Source organism: Pseudophryne corroboree, chromosome 6 (genome assembly GCF_028390025.1).
Source record: "Pseudophryne corroboree isolate aPseCor3 chromosome 6, aPseCor3.hap2, whole genome shotgun sequence".
NCBI lineage: Eukaryota > Metazoa > Chordata > Amphibia > Anura > Myobatrachidae > Pseudophryne > Pseudophryne corroboree.
The window spans coordinates 804,246,521-804,266,199 of record NC_086449.1 but is presented as its reverse complement, the minus strand read 5'-3'; the positions used below and the strand labels follow the sequence as shown (position 1 = coordinate 804,266,199).

Here is a 19,679-nt window from a genome sequence, read left to right as displayed (position 1 = left end):
TGTTAGAAGTTACGAAGCCCCCTCTTTTACCACAAGGAGAGGGTTTACTTTAGTAATGAAGTAATGTAATTTTCCCTCCACCTTTTCAAATCGACCTTGCCAGCTTCTCTTCCGGGAAGAGAGGCAATAACAACGGCAATTCAAAAATGATGTCAGGATCAGGTCATTGTCCTGGTACCCTTGGCACAGCAAGGAGAAGGTTTTTATTCAAGCCTCTTCGTAGTTCCGAAGCCGGACGGCTCGGTCAGACCGATTTTAAACCTGAAAAATCTGAATCTCTACCTGAAAAGGTTCAAGTTCAAGATGGAATCCCTGAGGGTAGTGATTTCCAGTCTGGAGGAGGGGGACTTCATGGTGTCAGTAGACATAAAGGATGCTTACTTGCATGTTCCCATTTATCCTCCTCACCAAGCTTATCTGAGATTCGCAGTACAGGATTGCCATTACTAGTTCCAGACGTTGCCGTTCGGACTCTCCACGGCACCGAGGGTATTCACCAAGGTGATGGCGGAGATGATTGTCCTCCTTCGTTAAAAAGGAGTCAATATAATTCCTTATCTGGACAATCTCCTGATAAAAGCGAGATCCAGGGAGCAGTTGGTGCAGAACATTGCACTCTCCCTGTCAATACTCCCAACAACACGGTTGGATCATGAATTTTCCAAAGTCACAGTTGTAACCAACGACAAGATTGTCCTTTTAGGGATGATTCTGGACACAGAAGTACAGAGAGTATTTGTTCCAGTGGAAAAGGCTCTGGAAATCCAGAAAATGGTCAAACAAATATTGAAACCAGGGGAAAAAATGGGTGCAGATGCACTATACAATCATTACTATAAATTACTGTATATAATATACTAAGAGGTTGTTAGCATATAATTGGCCAATGATACGGGCTTGCTCACCGCGTCGAGGTCACCTCTATCGAGCAAGTCCCTAACACTTTTGGGGTTCACACTGGGACGCAGGGCACCCCCAAATCAGCCCAGCCATGAACCCCCCCAAGGCATCACACTAGTGGAAAATCGTGAGGTGTAATAAAGTATAAGAGAAGCATAGGTAGTTACGGAGTGTAGAAAGTGTTTTAAAATTAGATATAAAGTGGGTGAAAAAAATACATGGATAAAATGACACACTTAGGAGGTAGTGAAAAAATAGTGACTATAAGTGTTAGGGTGTGATGCCCTGGAGTGGCCCAGACAGAACAGTTCAGGGGACCCCACGTCCCAATGCTTACCCCCAAATAGACTGACACTGTATGAAAATAATAGGACTTACTTTGTATTACGCCTGAATCATTGATGTGCAGTCAGATGTAGGTCCCTGCTTAAAATCAGTTTGGTAGGTGGGGGAGGGGTGCTAGTCAGAATGAAGTAATCTCAGACTTCAGGTGTGTATTTATACACATAGTATAGACTATACAGAGGAAATGGGTCTAGACTGCACACCCTAGTGGTTGTAATGAAAGGTGCTATCTGCTGAGATTTTATGGTAATACAGGGGAAGAAATGGGTGCAGATGCACTATACAATCATTACTATAAATTACAGTATATAATATACTAAGAGGTTGTTAGCATATAATTGGCCAATGATACGGGCTTGCTCACCGCGTCGAGGTCACCTCTATCGAGCAAGTCCCTAACACTGTTGGGGTTCACACTGGGACGCAGGGCACCCCCAAATCAGCCCAGCCATGAACCCCCCCCAAGGCCTCACACTAGTGGAAAATCGTGAGGTGTAATAAAGTATAAGAGAAGCATAGGTAGTTACGGAGTGTAGAAAGTGTTTTAAAATTAGATATAAAGTGGGTGAAAAAAATACATGGATAAAATGACACACTTAGGAGGTAGTGAAAAAATAGTGACTTTAAGTGTTAGGGTGTGATGCCCTGGAGTGGCCCAGACAGAACAGTTCAGGGGACCCCACGTCCCAATGCTTACCCCCAAATAGACTGACACTGTATGAAAATAATAGGACTTACTTTGTATTACGCCTGAATCATTGATGTGCAGTCAGATGTAGGTCCCTGCTTAAAATCAGTTTGGTAGGTGGGGGAGGGGTGCTAGTCAGAATGAAGTAATCTCAGACTTCAGGTGTGTATTTATACACATAGTATAGACTATACAGAGGAAATGGGTCTAGACTGCACACCCTAGTGGTTGTAATGAAAGGTGCTATCTGCTGAGATTTTATGGTAATACAGGGGAAGAAATGGGTGCAGATGCACTATACAATCATTACTATAAATTACAGTATATAATATACTAAGAGGTTGTTAGCATATAATTGGCCAATGATACGGGCTTGCTCACCGCGTCGAGGTCACCTCTATCGAGCAAGTCCCTAACACTTTTGGGGTTCACACTGGGACGCAGGGCACCCCCAAATCAGCCCAGCCATGAACCCCCCCAAGGCATCACACTTGTGGAAAATCGTGAGGTGTAATAAAGTATAAGAGAAGCATAGGTAGTTACGGAGTGTAGAAAGTGTTTTAAAATTAGATATAAAGTGGGTGAAAAAAATACATGGATAAAATGACACACTTAGGAGGTAGTGAAAAAATAGTGACTATAAGTGTTAGGGTGTGATGCCCTGGAGTGGCCCAGACAGAACAGTTCAGGGGAACTTTCTACACTTTCTACACTCCGTAACTACCTATGCTTCTCTTATACTTTATTACACCTCACGATTTTCCACTAGTGTGATGCCTTGGGGGGGTTCATGGCTGGGCTGATTTGGGGGTGCCCTGCGTCCCAGTGTGAACCCCAAAAGTGTTAGGGACTTGCTCGATAGAGGTGACCTCGACGCGGTGAGCAAGCCCGTATCATTGGCCAATTATATGCTAACAACCTCTTAGTATATTATATACTGTAATTTATAGTAATGATTGTATAGTGCATCTGCACCCATTTCTTCCCCTGTATTACCATAAAATCTCAGCAGATAGCACCTTTCATTACAACCACTAGGGTGTGCAGTCTAGACCCATTTCCTCTGTATAAATATTGAAACCAACAAGGGTGTCGATCCATCAATGCATTCAGTTGTTGGGGAAAATGGTAGCAGCCTACGAGGCCATACAGTTTGGCTGATTTCATGCCAGAGTATTACAGTGGGACCTGTTAGACAAGTGGTCCGGATCCCACCTACACATGCACCGGAAAATAATCCTGTCCCCCAAAGCCAGGATTTCGCTCTTGTGGTGGCTACACAGTTCTCACCTACTAGAGCAGGCATTCCCAACCACGGTCCTCAAGGCACACTAACAGTCCTGGTTTTAGTGATATCCAGGCTTCAGCACAGGTGACTTAATTAGTACCTCAGTTATTTTGATTTAACCATCTGTGCTGCAGCCTGGATATCACTAAAACCTGCACTGTTGGTGTGCCTTGAGGACCGCGGTTGGGAATGCCTGCACTAGAGGGACGCAGGTTTGGGATTCACGACTGGGTCCTAATAACCACGGATGCAAGTCTCCGAGGCTGGGGAGCTGTCACACAGGGGGAAAGCTTCCAAGGAAAATGGTCAAGTCAGGAAGCCTGCCTTCACATAAACGTTCTGGAATTGAGAGCCATTTACAACGGCCTTCTACAAGCGGTATATCTTCAAGATCCCATGCAGATCCAGTCGGACAATGTAACAGCAGTCGCGTACATAAACAGGCAAGGCGGAACGAAAAGCAGAGCGGCAATGGCAGAGGTGACAAGGATTCTCCTCTGGGCAGAAAGACATGTTAGAGCTCTGTCAGCAATTTTCATTCCGGAAGTGGACAACTGGGAAGCAGACTTCCTCAGCAGACATGATCTCCATCCAGGAGAGTGGGGCCTCCACCAAGAAGTCTTCGCAGAGGTGACAAGTCTTTGGGGAGTTCCTCAAGTAGACATGATGGCATCTCGTCTAGACAAGAAGCTTCAGAGATATTGTTCCAGGTCGAGAGACCCTCAAGCAATAGCAGTGGATGCACTGGTGACCCAGTGGGTGTTTCGGTCGGTATATGTTTTCCCTCCACTTCCACTGATTCCAAAAGTTCTCAAAATAATAAGAAAAACAAGAGTTTGAGCAATCTTCATTGCCCCAGACTGGGCAAGGATGGCTTGGTATCCAGATCTTCAGGAGTTGCTCATAGAAGATCCTCGGCCTCTTCCTCCTCGAGAGGACCTACTACAGCAGGGGCCGTGTGTGTATCAAGACTTACCGCGGCTACGTTTGACGGCATGGCTGTTGAGCGTCGGATCCTAGCCCGAAAGGGTATTCCTAAGGAAGTCATCCCCACTCTTATTCAGGCCAGGAAAGGAGTAACGTTAAAACATTACCACCGTATTTGGAGAAAATATGTGTCTTGGTGTGAATCCAAGAAGGCTCCTACGGAAGAGTTTGAGTTGGTACGTTTTCTCCATTTTCTGCAGGCTGGTGTGTATGCGGACCTTAGATTGGGGTCAATCAAGGTCCAGATTTCGGCCTTATCAGTTTTCTTTCAAAAACAATTGGCCTCCTTTCCAGAAGTTCAGACGTTCATGAAAGGGGTTCTGCACATCCAGCCTCCAGTTGTGCCTCCAGTGGCACCATGGGACCTTTATGTGGTGTTGCAGTTCCTTCAATCAGATTGGTTTGAACCTCTGCAGGAGATAGAATTGATGTTTCTCACTTGGAAAGTGGTGATGCTTTTGGCCTTGGCATCCGCAAGGCGGGTGTCTGAGTTGGGGGCCTTGTCTCACAAGAGCCTTTACCTGATCTTCCATGAAGATAGGGCAGAGTTAAGAACTCGTCAAGAATTTCTTCCAAAGGTGGTTTCGTCCTTCCACATAAACCAACCTATTGTGGTGCCAGTAGCTACTGACAGTTTCACTGAGTCACAATCTCTAGATGTGGTTAGAGCTTTGAAGATTTATGTCGCAAGAGCAGCTCGGTTACGGAAAACAGAGGCTCTGTTTGTCCTGTATGCTCCCAACAAGATTGGGTGTCCTGCTTCTAAGCAGACTATTGCGCGCTGGATCAGAGGGACAATTCAGCACGCTCATTCTATGGCAGGCTTGCCGGTACCGAAGTCGGTGAAGGCCCATTCTACTAGGAAAGTGGGCTCATCCTGGGCGGTTGCCCGGGGCTTCTCGGTTTTACAACTTTGCCGAGCAGCTACCTGGTCAGGGTCAAACACATTTGCTAAATTTTATAAGTTTGGCACCTTGGCCGATGAGGACCTCAAGTTTGGTCAATCGGTGCTGCAGGGTCATCCGCACTCTCCCGCCCATACTGGAGTTTTGGTATAGACCCCATGGTCTTGATGTCGTTCCCAGCATCCTCTAGGACGTGTGAGAAAATAGGATTTTGCTAACCTACCGGTAAATCCTTTTCTCCTAGTCCATAGAGGATGCTGGGCGCCCGTCCCAGTGCGTACTTTACCTGCAGTTTAGTTATTACAGTTACAGAAGTTGTGTTATCTTGGTTTCAGCATGTTGCTGCAATTAGTTCATGCCTGTTGGCGTGTGTTATGTTGAATGCCATGTGTGCGACATGGTTGAGGGTGTGAGTTGGTAGATATCTCACCACTAGTTAAGTAATTCCCTTCCTCAAAATGTCAGTCTCCCTGGGCACAGTTCCTACAACTGAGGTCTGGAGGAGGGGCATAGAGGGAGGAGCCAGTTCACACCCAATGAAAAGTCTTTAGAGTGCCCATGTCTCCTGCGGATCCCGTCTATACCCCATGGTCTTGATGTCGTCCCCAGCATCCTCTATGGACTAGGAGAAAAGGAGTTACCAGTAGGTTATCAAAATCCTATTTTTGCACCTGTAGCACGGGTCGCAGCTGGGAGCCTGACATGGCTGCGACCCGTGCTACAGCCCCCTTTCCCACAGCGCTCACCAACCCCGCATCTTGCCAGGTTGGTGACGCTGCTAGTGACGCGGCAGGGGCGGCGCTGGAAGATCACATGATCTCCTAGCGCCGGCCTTTCATTCACTGTGAACGGGAGCCGTGTCGCATCGACACGGCTCCCGTTCACACTACACAGCTTACCGGGTTGAACACGTGTTCAATCCGGCAAGCTACCCGGGTAGGATTCCCGGATCACTTGATCTGGGAATTTGCAGGGGCATCCTTTTCCACTAGGAAAAAACACGGGTAAATGCGCGCCCCCGCGCATTTACCCGTGTTTTTAAAGCTGGTGGAAAAGGGGTGAGCTCTGAGCTCTACTGGACTCGCTGGAGAAGTGGGCGGTCCTGGAGCTCGATGACATGCCCTGCCGCGAAATGCGTTACCATGTCCCCGTTCTCCACTGCACAATGACACAAATTGTGGCATTGTACAGTGTGGGACAAGGCTGTGATGACGTGATTCCCCCTGCATCTCCTGCATGGGCCCTTGCCTCAGGCATCTCCCAGAGGATCTGGTAAAAAGCCGGCAAGTTTGGTTCTGGAAAGATCACCGACTGTGTCTGGGCTTAGCTGCCTATTTAGTTGCACACATACACACTCACCCCATGTAGGGAGAGATGTATTAAACCTTCTAAAGATCAAAAGTGAAGGTGCTGTCCATAGTAATCGACCAATCAGATTCCAGCTATCATTTATCTAGTACATTCTGTCAAATGATAGCTTCGATATGATTGGTTGCTATGGGCAACACTTCTACTTATCCTCTTAAGAAACTTTGATAACTTTCTCCCATAGAACCAAATATATGGAGTTTGACTTAATACTAGACATCTTTTGGCCTGTAGACTACTACAAGGGTATCAAGTTGTTAAAGGGACCAGAAATGAGGTCAGCGCCCCATGTACAGAGAAGCAGAAGACAAGGGGAGGCCACCAGCATGGTAAGGTAACTGAGAGTAGGGAAGAATATCGTTCACTAGGGATCCCAAGAGAACCTTCAAAATATTGCTTTGGGCCCTCAAATTTCTACATTTGTCCCCTCTAATGATATTCAATATTATACAGTACATTTCCTGTGTTTTATTTCTACAAAGTATTGTTCCACCATACTCTATAGGTAAAACTTTGCTCTGTCTTACGTTATATCTTATTGGGAATAACACCCATTGTTCCTAGGATGGATGAGCGTATTCCTGTCCATATTGGAATTCTCTATGACTGTAACGTTTGTCTGTTTTTGCTTCAGAGCTTTTTCCCTTAAGACTTTCTTTGCATTTTACGCTATAATTCTATAATTATAATATTAATACTCTCCTCTCTTCCTCTGTAGGCACTTTCTGTATCATCTCACTGTGCACTTGCGTTGCGGGGATCAACTTTGAGCTCTCCCGTTACCCCCGATTCCTGTACGGGCTACCTGACGACATCAGCCATGGTTATGGATGGTCCATGTTCTGTGCCTGGGGGGGTTTGGGCCTGACTTTAATCTCGGGTTTCTTCTGCACCTTAGCACCATCAGTACAACCCGTCCTGAGGACCAACTGCCCAAAAACACGTCCCGAGAACGGAACAGTGTGCTAAAAAGCCTCCACAGAGCACAAACGAGAGAGTTGGGCCAACTCTAACTGTAAACTGAAGCTTGGAACTACAAATATCTCTTTGTCTCAGATCTCATTCATTCCCATGTGGCCATGTTTGGATGCCGCAAAAGGGGTGATATTGGCACGGGAGAACCCATAGGAACTATAACTCCTTATGATGGCTGAGAACATGTCATGGAATGTGTATATATCTCATTGACCAATGCTGTTGTTTTAATGGACGCCAGATGTATCTCTCACCAGGGTTCTCTCATTCTTAACTTCCATCATGACCTTCCCAGTTTGTCACAATAATTGATTTCATATCTATATGTTGTCACCAATCCACAAAAGACGACAGAGGCTACCTTAGTGGATCAGTCCTAAGGATGACTCTACTTTGGGAACTAATGTGAAAATAATCTCAACCCACCCTGCTTGACATCCCATGAGGAAATTGAAAGGAGAAACTAACCCAAAATGCTATTTTTTATTTTACAAAAGGAATATACCGCCATCGACATTGTCCCAACCACTGTCGACTTACGGAATGAAAAAAATTTAATTGATTGTCTTTCATTGAAGATGACAGTGAAGTCTGTGAACAAAATGGCGCTTAAGAACGCACAGGCCAATCCCTGCTCGCCTTTTCATGGCATCTCTCTCCTGCCTTAGCACGTGCCTGGTGCCTAGGCTGGACTCAACGGCAGAAGCACAAGACTTATCTCCGTCTACCGGTCCCATTGCATTATTAGACATCTGGTTTTTAGGAATAAAACAAAAACAATAAAAGGTCCAGCTCCTTAGTAATGTTGGCTAATTAATGTATAAGATGTAAACGAGGTGGTGTGACAAAATGTATAACAGTGACAAAACTGAGGTTGCAGGTCATGGGAACTGATAATGGTGGACGGAATAGGAAGGGGAGTAATAAAAACATGGAATAATATTGATTTGGGAGGCAGTGTCATGTGGTACCCAAACGTGGTCTAAAATATCATAGAATCCATCATAACTTAACTGTCTTTAAGTAATATTACTTTTCTAAAATGTCGGCTTTGAGACTTATCTTTGACCTTTCATTGGTATTCCGTTGAAGCTCAGAGAGAACCGTTGCCCAAACAGTATTGAAATAATTTGGGGGGTGTGGATCATCGAGTGGACCAGACTCAGGTCAACAGTGTATAGGTCGACCACTATTGGTCGACACAAACTAAGTTGACACCTGAAATATGTCAACACACACATTAGGTTGACATGTACATGGTCGACATGACAATGGGTCGACATGAGTTTTTTGGGAAAAATTGTGTCGTTTTCTTTGTAGTGTGACCAGGAACCACTACCACCGTGCTCGGCAGAGGTTACCGTTCCCAACCGTAGTCCATGTGGATCGTTAAGTATGAGAAAGTTTTAAAAAAAGGGGGAAAAAATGAAAAACTCATGTCGACCGTTTGTCATGTCGACCTAGAACATATCGAACTAGTGTGCACGTCAACCTAGAAACCACGTCGACCTAATGCATGTTGACTGAGTGTGGTCAACCTAAACACTGTCGACCTAAGTGTGGTCAACGATACCAGTTTGGGAAGGTAGGGAATGTGTGGGCCTACGCAATTCTGTTTCCAAATTCAGTTCACACACGTCAGCTGAATTCTCCAGCTCACAAGGGGATAGGTTAGAATCAACGTGATTGTCTGATTCTTTGCGTATCGTTTTATTTCCAGTTAGGCAAATTTGTAATAAAAATGTTGCTGTTCTCCCTTTTAAAGATCTGCTACATTAATATGACCCGAATCACCATTATATTCTCTGCTATACTGTCATAATTAAAAAGTACTGAGTTTTATGATAGTCCGCTGAGTTACGGCCCATAACTGAAGTAACTGTACTTATATATTCATTACTGCAATCACCGTAACCTATGCTTAATTACCTTCAGAAGTTTATTAGAAAATTAATTTAAACGTGGTTACAAGGAACGATCACTTATAGGTTGGTTTTCCTGGAGGCAGCTCAGGGCAAAACAAAAATTATCAATCATGATATATTTTATTTGTCTTTAAGAAATAAAAACTGTCCGTGACTGTGTTTAAGAACTAGAGAAATAAATTGTACAAGGTTTACAGCTGTCTATGGGGAAGATGTAAAGTGGTGAGAGATAAAGTACCAGCAAATCACCACCTGTCAGTTTACATGCTGTGGCCCAGATTTATCAAGCCTTGGAGAGTGATAAATTACACGGTGATAAAGTACTAGCCAATCAGCCCCTAACTGTCATTTTTCAAACACAGACCATAACCTGGAAGCTAGGAGCTGATTGGTTGCTACTTTATCACTGCGCAATTTATCACTCTCTATGGCTTGATAAATCTGGGCCTTTGTTTTAAAATTGACAGGTGCTGATTGGTTGCTACTTTATCTCTCTCCACTTCATCTCTCTCCAAAGTTTGACACACCTCCCCCTAAGTATTATAAAAGTAACAATTTATTTCCACGCCCAACTGCGGCAGCGCAGAATGGCTGAACCTGTCGCATGTCGGTAATTTTGCTAATAAATTAAAAGATTCTAATTAATCACACAGAATGTAGCGTCGGCAGAAATCCATTAATAATAGAAAGTAATTGTACCTAACTATGGAGGCATCGGCAAAAATCCTTCAGGAAGGTCAAAAGCGTTATTGTCACGTCTTAATTCCGCATAGGATGATTGATATGTGGAACTTCCCTGACAGGCAATGGGCAATTTGTTTTTAAATCCACTGAAAATGACATATCCCAGGTAATTATTAAAAGCCCAACTCTCCTTGAGATCTATCACCCTGTGCTGCCACAGCCTGATTGCCTTCATATTGGCAAAGCACCCATCGTAATAGGATTCTGTGACCCCGATAGCGCAACACGGCCTATTCCTTACAATACAATCAATAGCAGATAGTTTCGTTCTCCTGCCCCAATCTTCTGAAGAACCACTTACGATTTATTAATAAAAGCTGCATTTTTTGGGAGCTACCGTGAACCTGAAAACAAAAAAACATCTTTCCAAATCTTTTTTAAATAATTGGATGACTAATTATCTCGGAGTGCAATAAAGTTGACTTATTAACTCTGTAACATTTCAAGTTTCTGGCAATTGCTGCGCACAGGTCCGCTGGGGAAATTCACTGTACATAGTAAATTTTCTTTTCTTCAGAAGGAGAAAGAGGTTTAAAAGCTCATTTATAGAATACAGACCCTAAGGGTCTTATTATTTTTTATTACATCTCTAATTACTTACCGAAGATCTGACGCCCGTAAAGACATGTATACAATTAATGTTTGTTGGATCCCCTTTTTTTCCCCTGTAAACAGGCTGATGGAACCAGGCCTGGTACACGGGGTAATGTATCATCCCATGTGTGGGTTTTAATTATTTCTGTCTTGTTAATGAAGATTTGTGTGGACAGCTAACTAACCATGGGTTTCGGAGCAGGTCGCGGAGAATGTCAGTGTCAGGATCTGGGATCCTGACCGGATCCCGGAAGGACATGTCCTAATTTTTCTAGAATTGGGGCGGTTTTGCCACTCGAGATATTAGGCAGAGAATTATCTTTTTTCAATGATAAAAAAATGTACAAAATATTAATTAAAAATAATACAAATTTCGTTTTTTTTAAAATGTTTTAAATGTCGATTAAAAAGATAAGTGGCAATAGATACTGCAGAAAAAGAAATATGTGGATAGGGGACACCGTGGTGTCTATGTACTAAGCCGTGGAAAGAGATAAAGTGGACGGAGATAAAGTAAAAGCCAATCAGCTCCTAACTGTCAAGTTACAGGCTGGGATTGAAAAATTACAGTTATGAGCTGATTGGTTGGAGATTTAATTCCGTCCACTTTATCTCATTCCAAGGCTTAGTACATAGACCTCAAATTATGTAATAAAAAAAAACTACCCAAGCCTTAAGCCACAGATAATATCAATTTGGTTGAGTTGGACCAAAGTAGTCCAACAAGTGCCTTGAGTCCTATTGGAGAAAGAGCGCTATATAAATAAAATAATTCTTCTTCTTCTACTTCTTCTTCTTCCTCCTCCTCCTCTGGGATATCTGTCGTCCAGACAGACTAGAGTGTATAACGGGATGGAAAATACAGACAGGCAAAGATATATGCATGGGATAAAACCAGAGAAAGCAAGTGCAACCTGGCCGTCCCAGATCTGGTCCTTTGGTCATTGTGTGCCTCCATATCTGGTTATTTGCTGATCAAGCCGCACAGACAGACAGACAGAGGCTTATGCAGCCACGTTCACCCTATACTTGGAAAGTTCCTAATAGGTCACTGATTGGTTAATCCATAAATTTATCCAGTAGTAAAACATGCACTTTCGGCATTGAGAATACACAATCCTATTCTAAAGAAAGAAAGTAACACGATGACTTTTAAAATTATTTTCTAAAATATTTAGGAGACGTTCTAAATGACCCTACAGAAATGTTACCCGATGACAGACGGTAACACATATTTCATTACAAACTTTTGGTCTAGCAAACAGGTGACGCATTTACAGTAAGTGCTGTACTTCCTATCCGTATATTAATGTAATCTGACAAGATGCAACAGTGCATTATTATAAAGGCCCATGTAAGTAACGCAGTGGAAAGACAGACTATAATCAAACTATTAAATTATTAATAATGACCTGTGATAGTTTCCTACCAAGGTATGAAAAGGTTTATATTCTGATAAATACTGTGAATGTACAACATGAACTTCCATACAGTAGGGCCTTATAGTTTCATTAAAGAGCATTTCGTTCAGCGCCCATTAGTTTATTTGAGGAATTGCCATAAGGCCCCAAGCCTTGTGGAGTAATACATAGCACGGTGATAAAGTATCAACCAATCAGCTCCTAACTGCCATGTCACAGTCTGAGTTTGAGAAATGACAGTTAGGAGCTGATTGGCTGGTATTTTATCTCACTGCTATGTATCACTCTCCAAGGCTTGATAAATCTGGGCCAATGTAAGAAGTGCTAATGGGGGAATTCGATTTTTGGTGATATGTTGCTGCATTGTACGTTGCATACATCCCCAAGAATTCCGATAACTCAACATCGCTAATCTTACTACGCACCTCTTTGGGGTGCGAGAAGAAATTTGCAATGTTGGAGGCAGCGAGATGTCAGCGTTCTGGCCAGCGCTACGGTACTCCGATGGCATTTCACGGTCATCGTCTGGAACTAAATTAACCCCTAAATGTTCTGTTCAGCCTGTAGTGCAATAAATGTCTTTATGATACTTGTAGAATGGCCTTTGAGGCCCAGCAGATCCGGAATACACATTTGCATACCGCCGTAAAACCCTTTAATATATGCATTATTTGTGTTTTGACAAATTTGCACATATAGGGGAAGATGTATCAAGTCTTAGAGAGAGATAAAGTACCAGCCAATCAGCTCCCAACTGTCATTTTTCAAACACAGCCTGTAACATGGCAGTTAGGAGCTGCTTAGCTGGTACTTTATCTCTCTCCACTTTATCACGCTCAGGGTCAGATGTTTTAACCTGGAGAAAGCATAAGGAAGTGATAAACCAGTGTTAAGTGCAAGGTGATAAACTCACCAGCCAATCAGCTCCAATATGTAAATTAACAGTTAGGAGAGGATTGGCTGGTGCATTTATCACCTTGCATTTATCACTGGTTTATCACTCCCTTATGCCTTCTTCAGGTTAATACATCTGCCTCTGAGTCAATGGCTTAGTACATCTCCCCCATAGGGAGAGATTTGATTAAGTGTGAGGTCCTGTTGGGAACTAGTGCGGTGTGCAGCTATGCCCTCTGCTGGAAATTATTGGTGGGAAACCTCCTTTATTTTTTTGCTCACACCTCTGTGTGGAATAAACCAAACCTCTAATGGGCGCATGCAAAAACAAGCAATGCTTCCTTTTAGATAACCCATGTTATACATTTACAAACATTGCTCCATCAGAACCTTGCGGCTAATTGAATCTCCCCCAAAGGGTGGGCCTTTAATCGCGCCATAAAGGTGAAGGCCAAAAAAAAGTCCTAACCTTCGATAAAGGCCATATACATCACACCATAGATATCTAAGGGAGAAGAGGTGGAGGGAACGAGAAAGAGTAGAGGTGGAGAAGTGAAGAACGGGTACAACTTCCCCCTAAAAAAAACAAAAACAACATTTGTCTATAGTAACACTAAAAAAGCACACAACAATTAAATGCAACAAATAAGTGCAATGGCCCTGACTGGGATGAGACAGCATGTAGCGACGACCATTCACCTCTATGCAGGAATTTAATGAATTAGCCTTTTTGGGTTTTTTAGAGCACTGTGGAGACCAGCACGAGACTGCGGCCTCGCATCTCTCACAAGGGCTCTACATTAATGAGGCTGCCTGGTAAACGTACCATTTTTTTTTGTTGCTTATCTTATACCTTTTGGCAGCTACTAGCTTAATCCGACACGACGGAAAACATAATGAGAAAACACAATAAACAGAACACAAGACCTTACAGTATTTTCCGCTTTCTCAGCAGTACTAGAGAGAACAGCTGCAGACTGTTAAAACTCTTCAGCTCTCGCTGGGTCAAACAGTGCCTCTACCACAGTCCGGTGCTATACGTACCAGTCCGATTGTAACATAAGCCTTGGTGCGCCAAAAAAAGCACTGGGACAGGGGGGCTAACACATACAGGGGAGGAAGGGGGGGGGGGGGGATTTTTTTTTTCTAGTGTGTATTTTTAAATCTGCAGGTTCTTATTTCTATCAACCCCCGTTAGAATCCAATATCCCATGTTACCTTAAAACAAAAAAGACATGTCAGGGGTCTTCCACACATCGGCCCCTGTTCTGTGTCAACAGGTATGATGAGATAGTAATTGTGATACCCCCCCCCCTCCCCCCCCAGGTGACCTCAGTGTGCATCCCAGTACGCCCCACCTAACAATGAACACCCAGATCTGTGACCTGTTCTTCATTGTTTCACCATTATCTCCACATGAGTCCTGCTGTGAGGGTGTTTCTTTTCTTTCTTTCTTTTTTTGTATAAAAATGTCTGTACAAATGTAATAAAATAAAAATATATAAACTTAATATATGAAGGAAGGGTTAAGTGGGGAAAAAAATGTTGTGAATCTTAGCATATCTGCCATTAAAACCCATCTAAAGGGTAGATTTACTCTTAAACAGACACCTGGAAGTGTTGCCCATAGCAACCAATCAGATTTTAGATACCATTCTCTAGAATGCATTAGAGAAATGACAGCTAGGATCTGATTGGCTGCTATGCCACTTTGAATTTTTAGATGCTTCAGTAAATCTACCCTTATGGATGGACTCTTAAGGGGCCTGAATATGTATTTTGGCTATATGGGCATGGATGTTTAAGTTTACTGGACTTTAAAGATGCAGCCATGGTAACCATCTAAATGTATTATAGAGACCTTTCTGGGTATGAGTAGATTGCTCAATAAGGCAGCGGTGTATCCCCAAATTGTAATTGGGGGCTGCTAGAGGCTCTCTGCTATAACTGTGCTTTTACACGTTGATGCTATGGGTTTACCATCACCCAAGACTGGTTTACTGTAGATCGATGTATGAACTGCTGAAAATGTCCCCCTGCAGTGCCGCTTATACACATAATGCCTCTAGTAGGACTTACTGCCATACATGCTCGTTGCCAGGGGTTTCTTGCTCGTTACCAGGTGTTACATGCTCATTGTCAGGGGTTTCTTGCTCGTTGCCAGGGGTTGCATGCTCATTGTAGACAGAGTCCATGCGGCGCCGGCGGTGGGCTGGTGGTACTGCATACCACCGCTGTGTTTCTTAATGGTACTCCGTACCACCCCGTGCCACCCTACTTTCAGCACTGGTTATAACTTGCAAACAAATCATGCACAATATGTCAGACATACATTTATGAGACTGGTGTACAGGTACATTTCTCTGTAACCCATAGCAACAGTACCAATCACTTGTTGGTTAGGGCATGCTAAAACTGTGGCAAGAAATGATGGGATATGTAGTTCAAAAGCAGCTGGAGTGCCGCAGGCTGCCTGCCCACTGCTCTTAACTGTAGTATAATAATGAAAGCTAGAATAATTTATTTAGTGTGCACAATTTCGTGCGCACTGACCTTTAGAAATCTCCCACATTGTGCTGCCCATAAAAACTTATTGACTGAAAAATGGTCACAAACCATCATTTCCCCATGCGTAGTGAGATGTGGCGCTCTGCTTGTAATTCTGCACATTAGTGTGGATAAATAGCAAAATAAAAATGTAAAAAACATGAAAAATGATGGGTTTATATTGCATTTGCTGTACGACAAAAACACTGTTAGTGAAAACTTGAACAATCATCGATGATAGAAATATTTAAAATATATATTTTTATTTCGCCGATGTTTTATGTAGTGTGCTGGTGTTTTATTCATTTGGACAGACAGTGTTGTTTGTCCTGAAGCTTAAGCATTAACGGCACAGCCCTAGATAGCCGACACAGTAATCTTTTCCCACATTGCGGTAATGTTCTGCTCCCGTTTTCCCACCTGTTTTTCAAATTAAATTATTTGGACGGCTGAGGTCATTTCTAAAAAAAAAAATATAATAATAAATTGAACGCCAATAAATACAATGTATGACCCTAGGTTACTAGGATTAGACAATAGTAGGGGAGACAGGAGCAGGACATTATTACACTGTGTAAAGGAGGAATGTGTTTGGCAGGGTCATTCCTAGTTATATGCCATCAGGGTTCCCTGTGGCACAGGTAATCATGCGGGTGAAATGGGGATCCGATGGCTGCATCTTTAATGAAGGTTGTAGAGGGTCTGCATTACTCCCAGCTGGAAATCTGTCTAATAGATAATTAAACAATTTGTTCATGAAGAATACAAATTATTAAAATGTCAGTTGTGGAATGTAAACTGATTAAACAAAAAAAAAAACTTAATAAACAATGTTGTGTGTCTGCTCTTCTCTTTCTTGGTGTGACGGGATAGGACGTAATTTATTGGCCTGTTGGTGTCCTTGAGGGCTGGATTGGAATTCCTTTGGACTGTTGCATGCATTCTGTCCCCGCTTCGAGAATCAATATATCACCGTTGGCACGGGTTACAAGAAGCCCCTGTTGCAGTGGCATCTGGAATTTAGATACTAGTGTAGCCAGTCCTATAGTTCCAATAGATGAAATGGAACATGACACAACTGAGGCATTACTGCAGCTAGGTCTAAGTCCAGGTGCCATGGATATTTCTTAACACTATTAAAGCCATAGCCCTTTACAAGACAGAAGAACTCAGTGGTTGAGTAACAGTATAATAAGTAAAGTTTTTTGAAGTCCCGTTAAAGTGTTAAATAATAAAAATATTGGTGACCAGGTGTCCAGCGCCCGTAGGATCCATTAATTCAGCTTTAGTTTGCCCGAAAACAGGCATCCAGCATGCAGACGGACGTTATGGCGATACCAGACTGACATTATAGATTAATAGAGAATAATTACTAATTACACTTCACTCCCAGCCAACAGGACAGTTTTGCTCTCCTTTGGAAGATAACAAAATAATTAGTAGAACAATGGCGCTCTGTGGTATAATACACTGAGCGTCTCTTTTCATTAGAAGAGATAGGGAAGATGTACTGAGTGGCCGTCGTTATAGTTTCATTGCTTCTTGTCGCAATTAAACAGCTGCAAGGGAAAACATATCTGTGGAAAATGACAGTTAGCTGGTTCCACGGCGAGCCGGCAGCAGCCGCAGATCACAGTGCGACCCACACGTCTGGTTGGACCACACAGGAAAGTTGGATGAAATTCTAATATCAGCATTTATGATGCATTTTAATAATAAATTCATCAACCAATTGTCCTCATAGGGATCAGTGATCCCTTTATAAAAGTTAAATGTTAGCTGCTCTCTAGGCCTTATTTAGTTTTTTTTTTTAGCAAACCAAAAAAGCAAGCAACTGGGCATAAACTATGCTGCAGTGCAGGTGGGGCAGATGTAACATGTGCAGAGAGATATAGATTTGGGTGGGGTGTGTTCAAGCTGAAATCTAAATTGCAGTGTAGAAATAAAGCAGCCAGTATTTACCCTGCACAGAAACACTATAACCCACCCAACTCTAACTCTCTCTGCACATGTTGCATCTACCCCACCTGCAGCACAGCATGGTTTTGCCCATTAGTGTGCTTTTTTGGTTTGTTAACAAACCTGAAAAAGGCCCTCTGTCCCCTTCAATGGGGTATATTTTACTAAAGCTTCTAAAAATTTAAAAGCAGTGATGTTGCCCCTAGCAACCAGTCAGATTCTGTCTATCATTTTCTGGGATGCAATAGAGAAAATTATAGGCAGAATCTAATTGGTTGCTATGGACAACATCATCACTTTTCACTTTTAAAAGCTTTAATAAATGTACCCCAATGATTATGGGCAGAGCACAAGTCACAGTGTTAAAGTGGCCTAAACACCCGTATATGGGTGCTTGTTTTACCATCAGTTACCATCAGGGGCGGTTCCAGAGGAGGGGCTGCAGCTCAGTTCAAAATTCAAATAGTGGAGGCACACCAACTGCCAGTGAGTCAGTTTGAAATGACAGTTGGTGACAGTTGGTGCGGATCCTCTATTTGAAATTTGAACTAACCCGCAGACCCTCCTCTGGAGCCGCCACTGGTTGCCATGATAGGTAATTGCAGTTGAGAAAGGTGGGGAAACAGGAGCAGAACATTATTGGAGTGTTGGAATTAACAATGAGCAGTATGCCATCAGGTTCTAAAGAACCACTCTCAGAATCCCTGTACACATTGGGTTGGCCTATTAAACATTATCACCATCATAAAATGCCATAGCGCTCTAGGAAATTATCGGGTGAAATTATGATCAAAGCTATTTCGCTCACACCCCAGGAATTCATAGTTTATTCTAATTCTCTAATAGATTTATATATAAAATGCATAAACCGGTGACTTTTATGTCTCTAAAGCATGCACTGTAAGTAAATTTACTGACAACCTAGTGATGATTAAGTTACTCTTATTTAACAGTAGAACAACAAATAAATTGGTCAGGAAATGTATTATTGCTCCTACAATTCTTGTCCAGGGTTCTACTAGACCCGAAGTGCTCTGAGAGCCTAGTGGGTGTTGTTGATTCAATCATCCGAAAGAAGAACCAACCTTAAACCACCCACATAGGCCTAGAATAGGTCATCCCTTGATATTCTCTTCAGAAATAAAATGGAAACTTGTGAGCGAAGGCACAGATAGAACATGGATCACTTTGAAGGGTGCAGTAGTGGACAATGGAGGAAAGGTTCCACCACTCAACTACATCAAGATCTCCACATAACATTGGCCTGTATGGGAGGCTTGCAAGTGGAGTGATCTGTACCACTTCACTGGTAGAGACTTATTGAGAGGTAATGGTTTCAGGAACTAGGAGATATGGGGGAAAGTGAGGATCTCCTAGGGAATGAATTGGAATGGGATTGCTCTATTGGGTTCAGCTTTAGTAAATTGGAGAAATACTCTTTTCAGTCATTGTATAATCAAGTGATTGAACAGGATTACAGTCCAAAATCTTCCAATTAACCCTAACCTACCACCACAGCCTAACCCTAACCCTAGAGCCTGCCCTAACCAATATGATGCCCTAGGCAAGATTTTGTCTGATGCCCCCTTACACAGACGCTAGTTCCGCATCTGACCCTGTACCCCTTTCCCAGCACCATCACCCCTCATGAGTGCAGTCCTCATTTTGGTGCTTCGACCCCCTATATTTTAAATACATTCAGTGCGCAGCTCAAAACGGGGCGTGTTCTTGCTGGGAAGGGGCATGGCCACACAATAATACCTCCAGTTGAAATTACGTCGCACAGTACTGCAACTTTATTCACATTATATCGTGCAATAGTGTCTCTTATTCACGTTACATCACACAGTAGTACCACATTAGACCACACAGTAGTGCCCTTCCTTTACGTTACATCACAAAGTACTGTAGTACACTTTATACACATAAATTAATGCCGCACATTAGTAATGCATTTCGTATGCAGATAGAGCCGCAGTCACACACAGAATATAGGCATGCTGCATATCATTTTAATTGGCAGAAACTGCTTGTGCCCCTAGGCATTCCGAATACCCTAGGCATTTGCCTAGTTTGCCTATGCCTAGGACAGGCTCTGCCTAAACCTCCTGGTAGTGCCTAACCTCAACCATCAGCATT

General features: G+C 43.0%; 1 protein-coding gene across 3 annotated transcripts in view; it reads left to right on the top strand.

Moving 5' to 3' along the window:
* Nucleotides 1-12,997, top strand: part of TMEM178B (transmembrane protein 178B) — a 518,981-nt gene extending 505,984 nt beyond the window's left edge. For 2 of the 3 annotated variants that reach the window (XM_063928967.1, XM_063928966.1), the window contains exon 5: nt 7,200-12,997. In XM_063928967.1, coding sequence (XP_063785037.1) covers nt 7,200-7,450 — 251 coding nt within the window. In that variant the 3' untranslated portion in view covers nt 7,451-12,997. Of the gene's footprint in view, nt 1-6,715; nt 6,811-7,199 lie in introns of all 3 variants that reach the window. The other variant, XM_063928968.1, reaches the window with a different exon arrangement.
* The last annotated feature ends 6,682 nt before the right edge of the window (nt 12,998-19,679 follow it).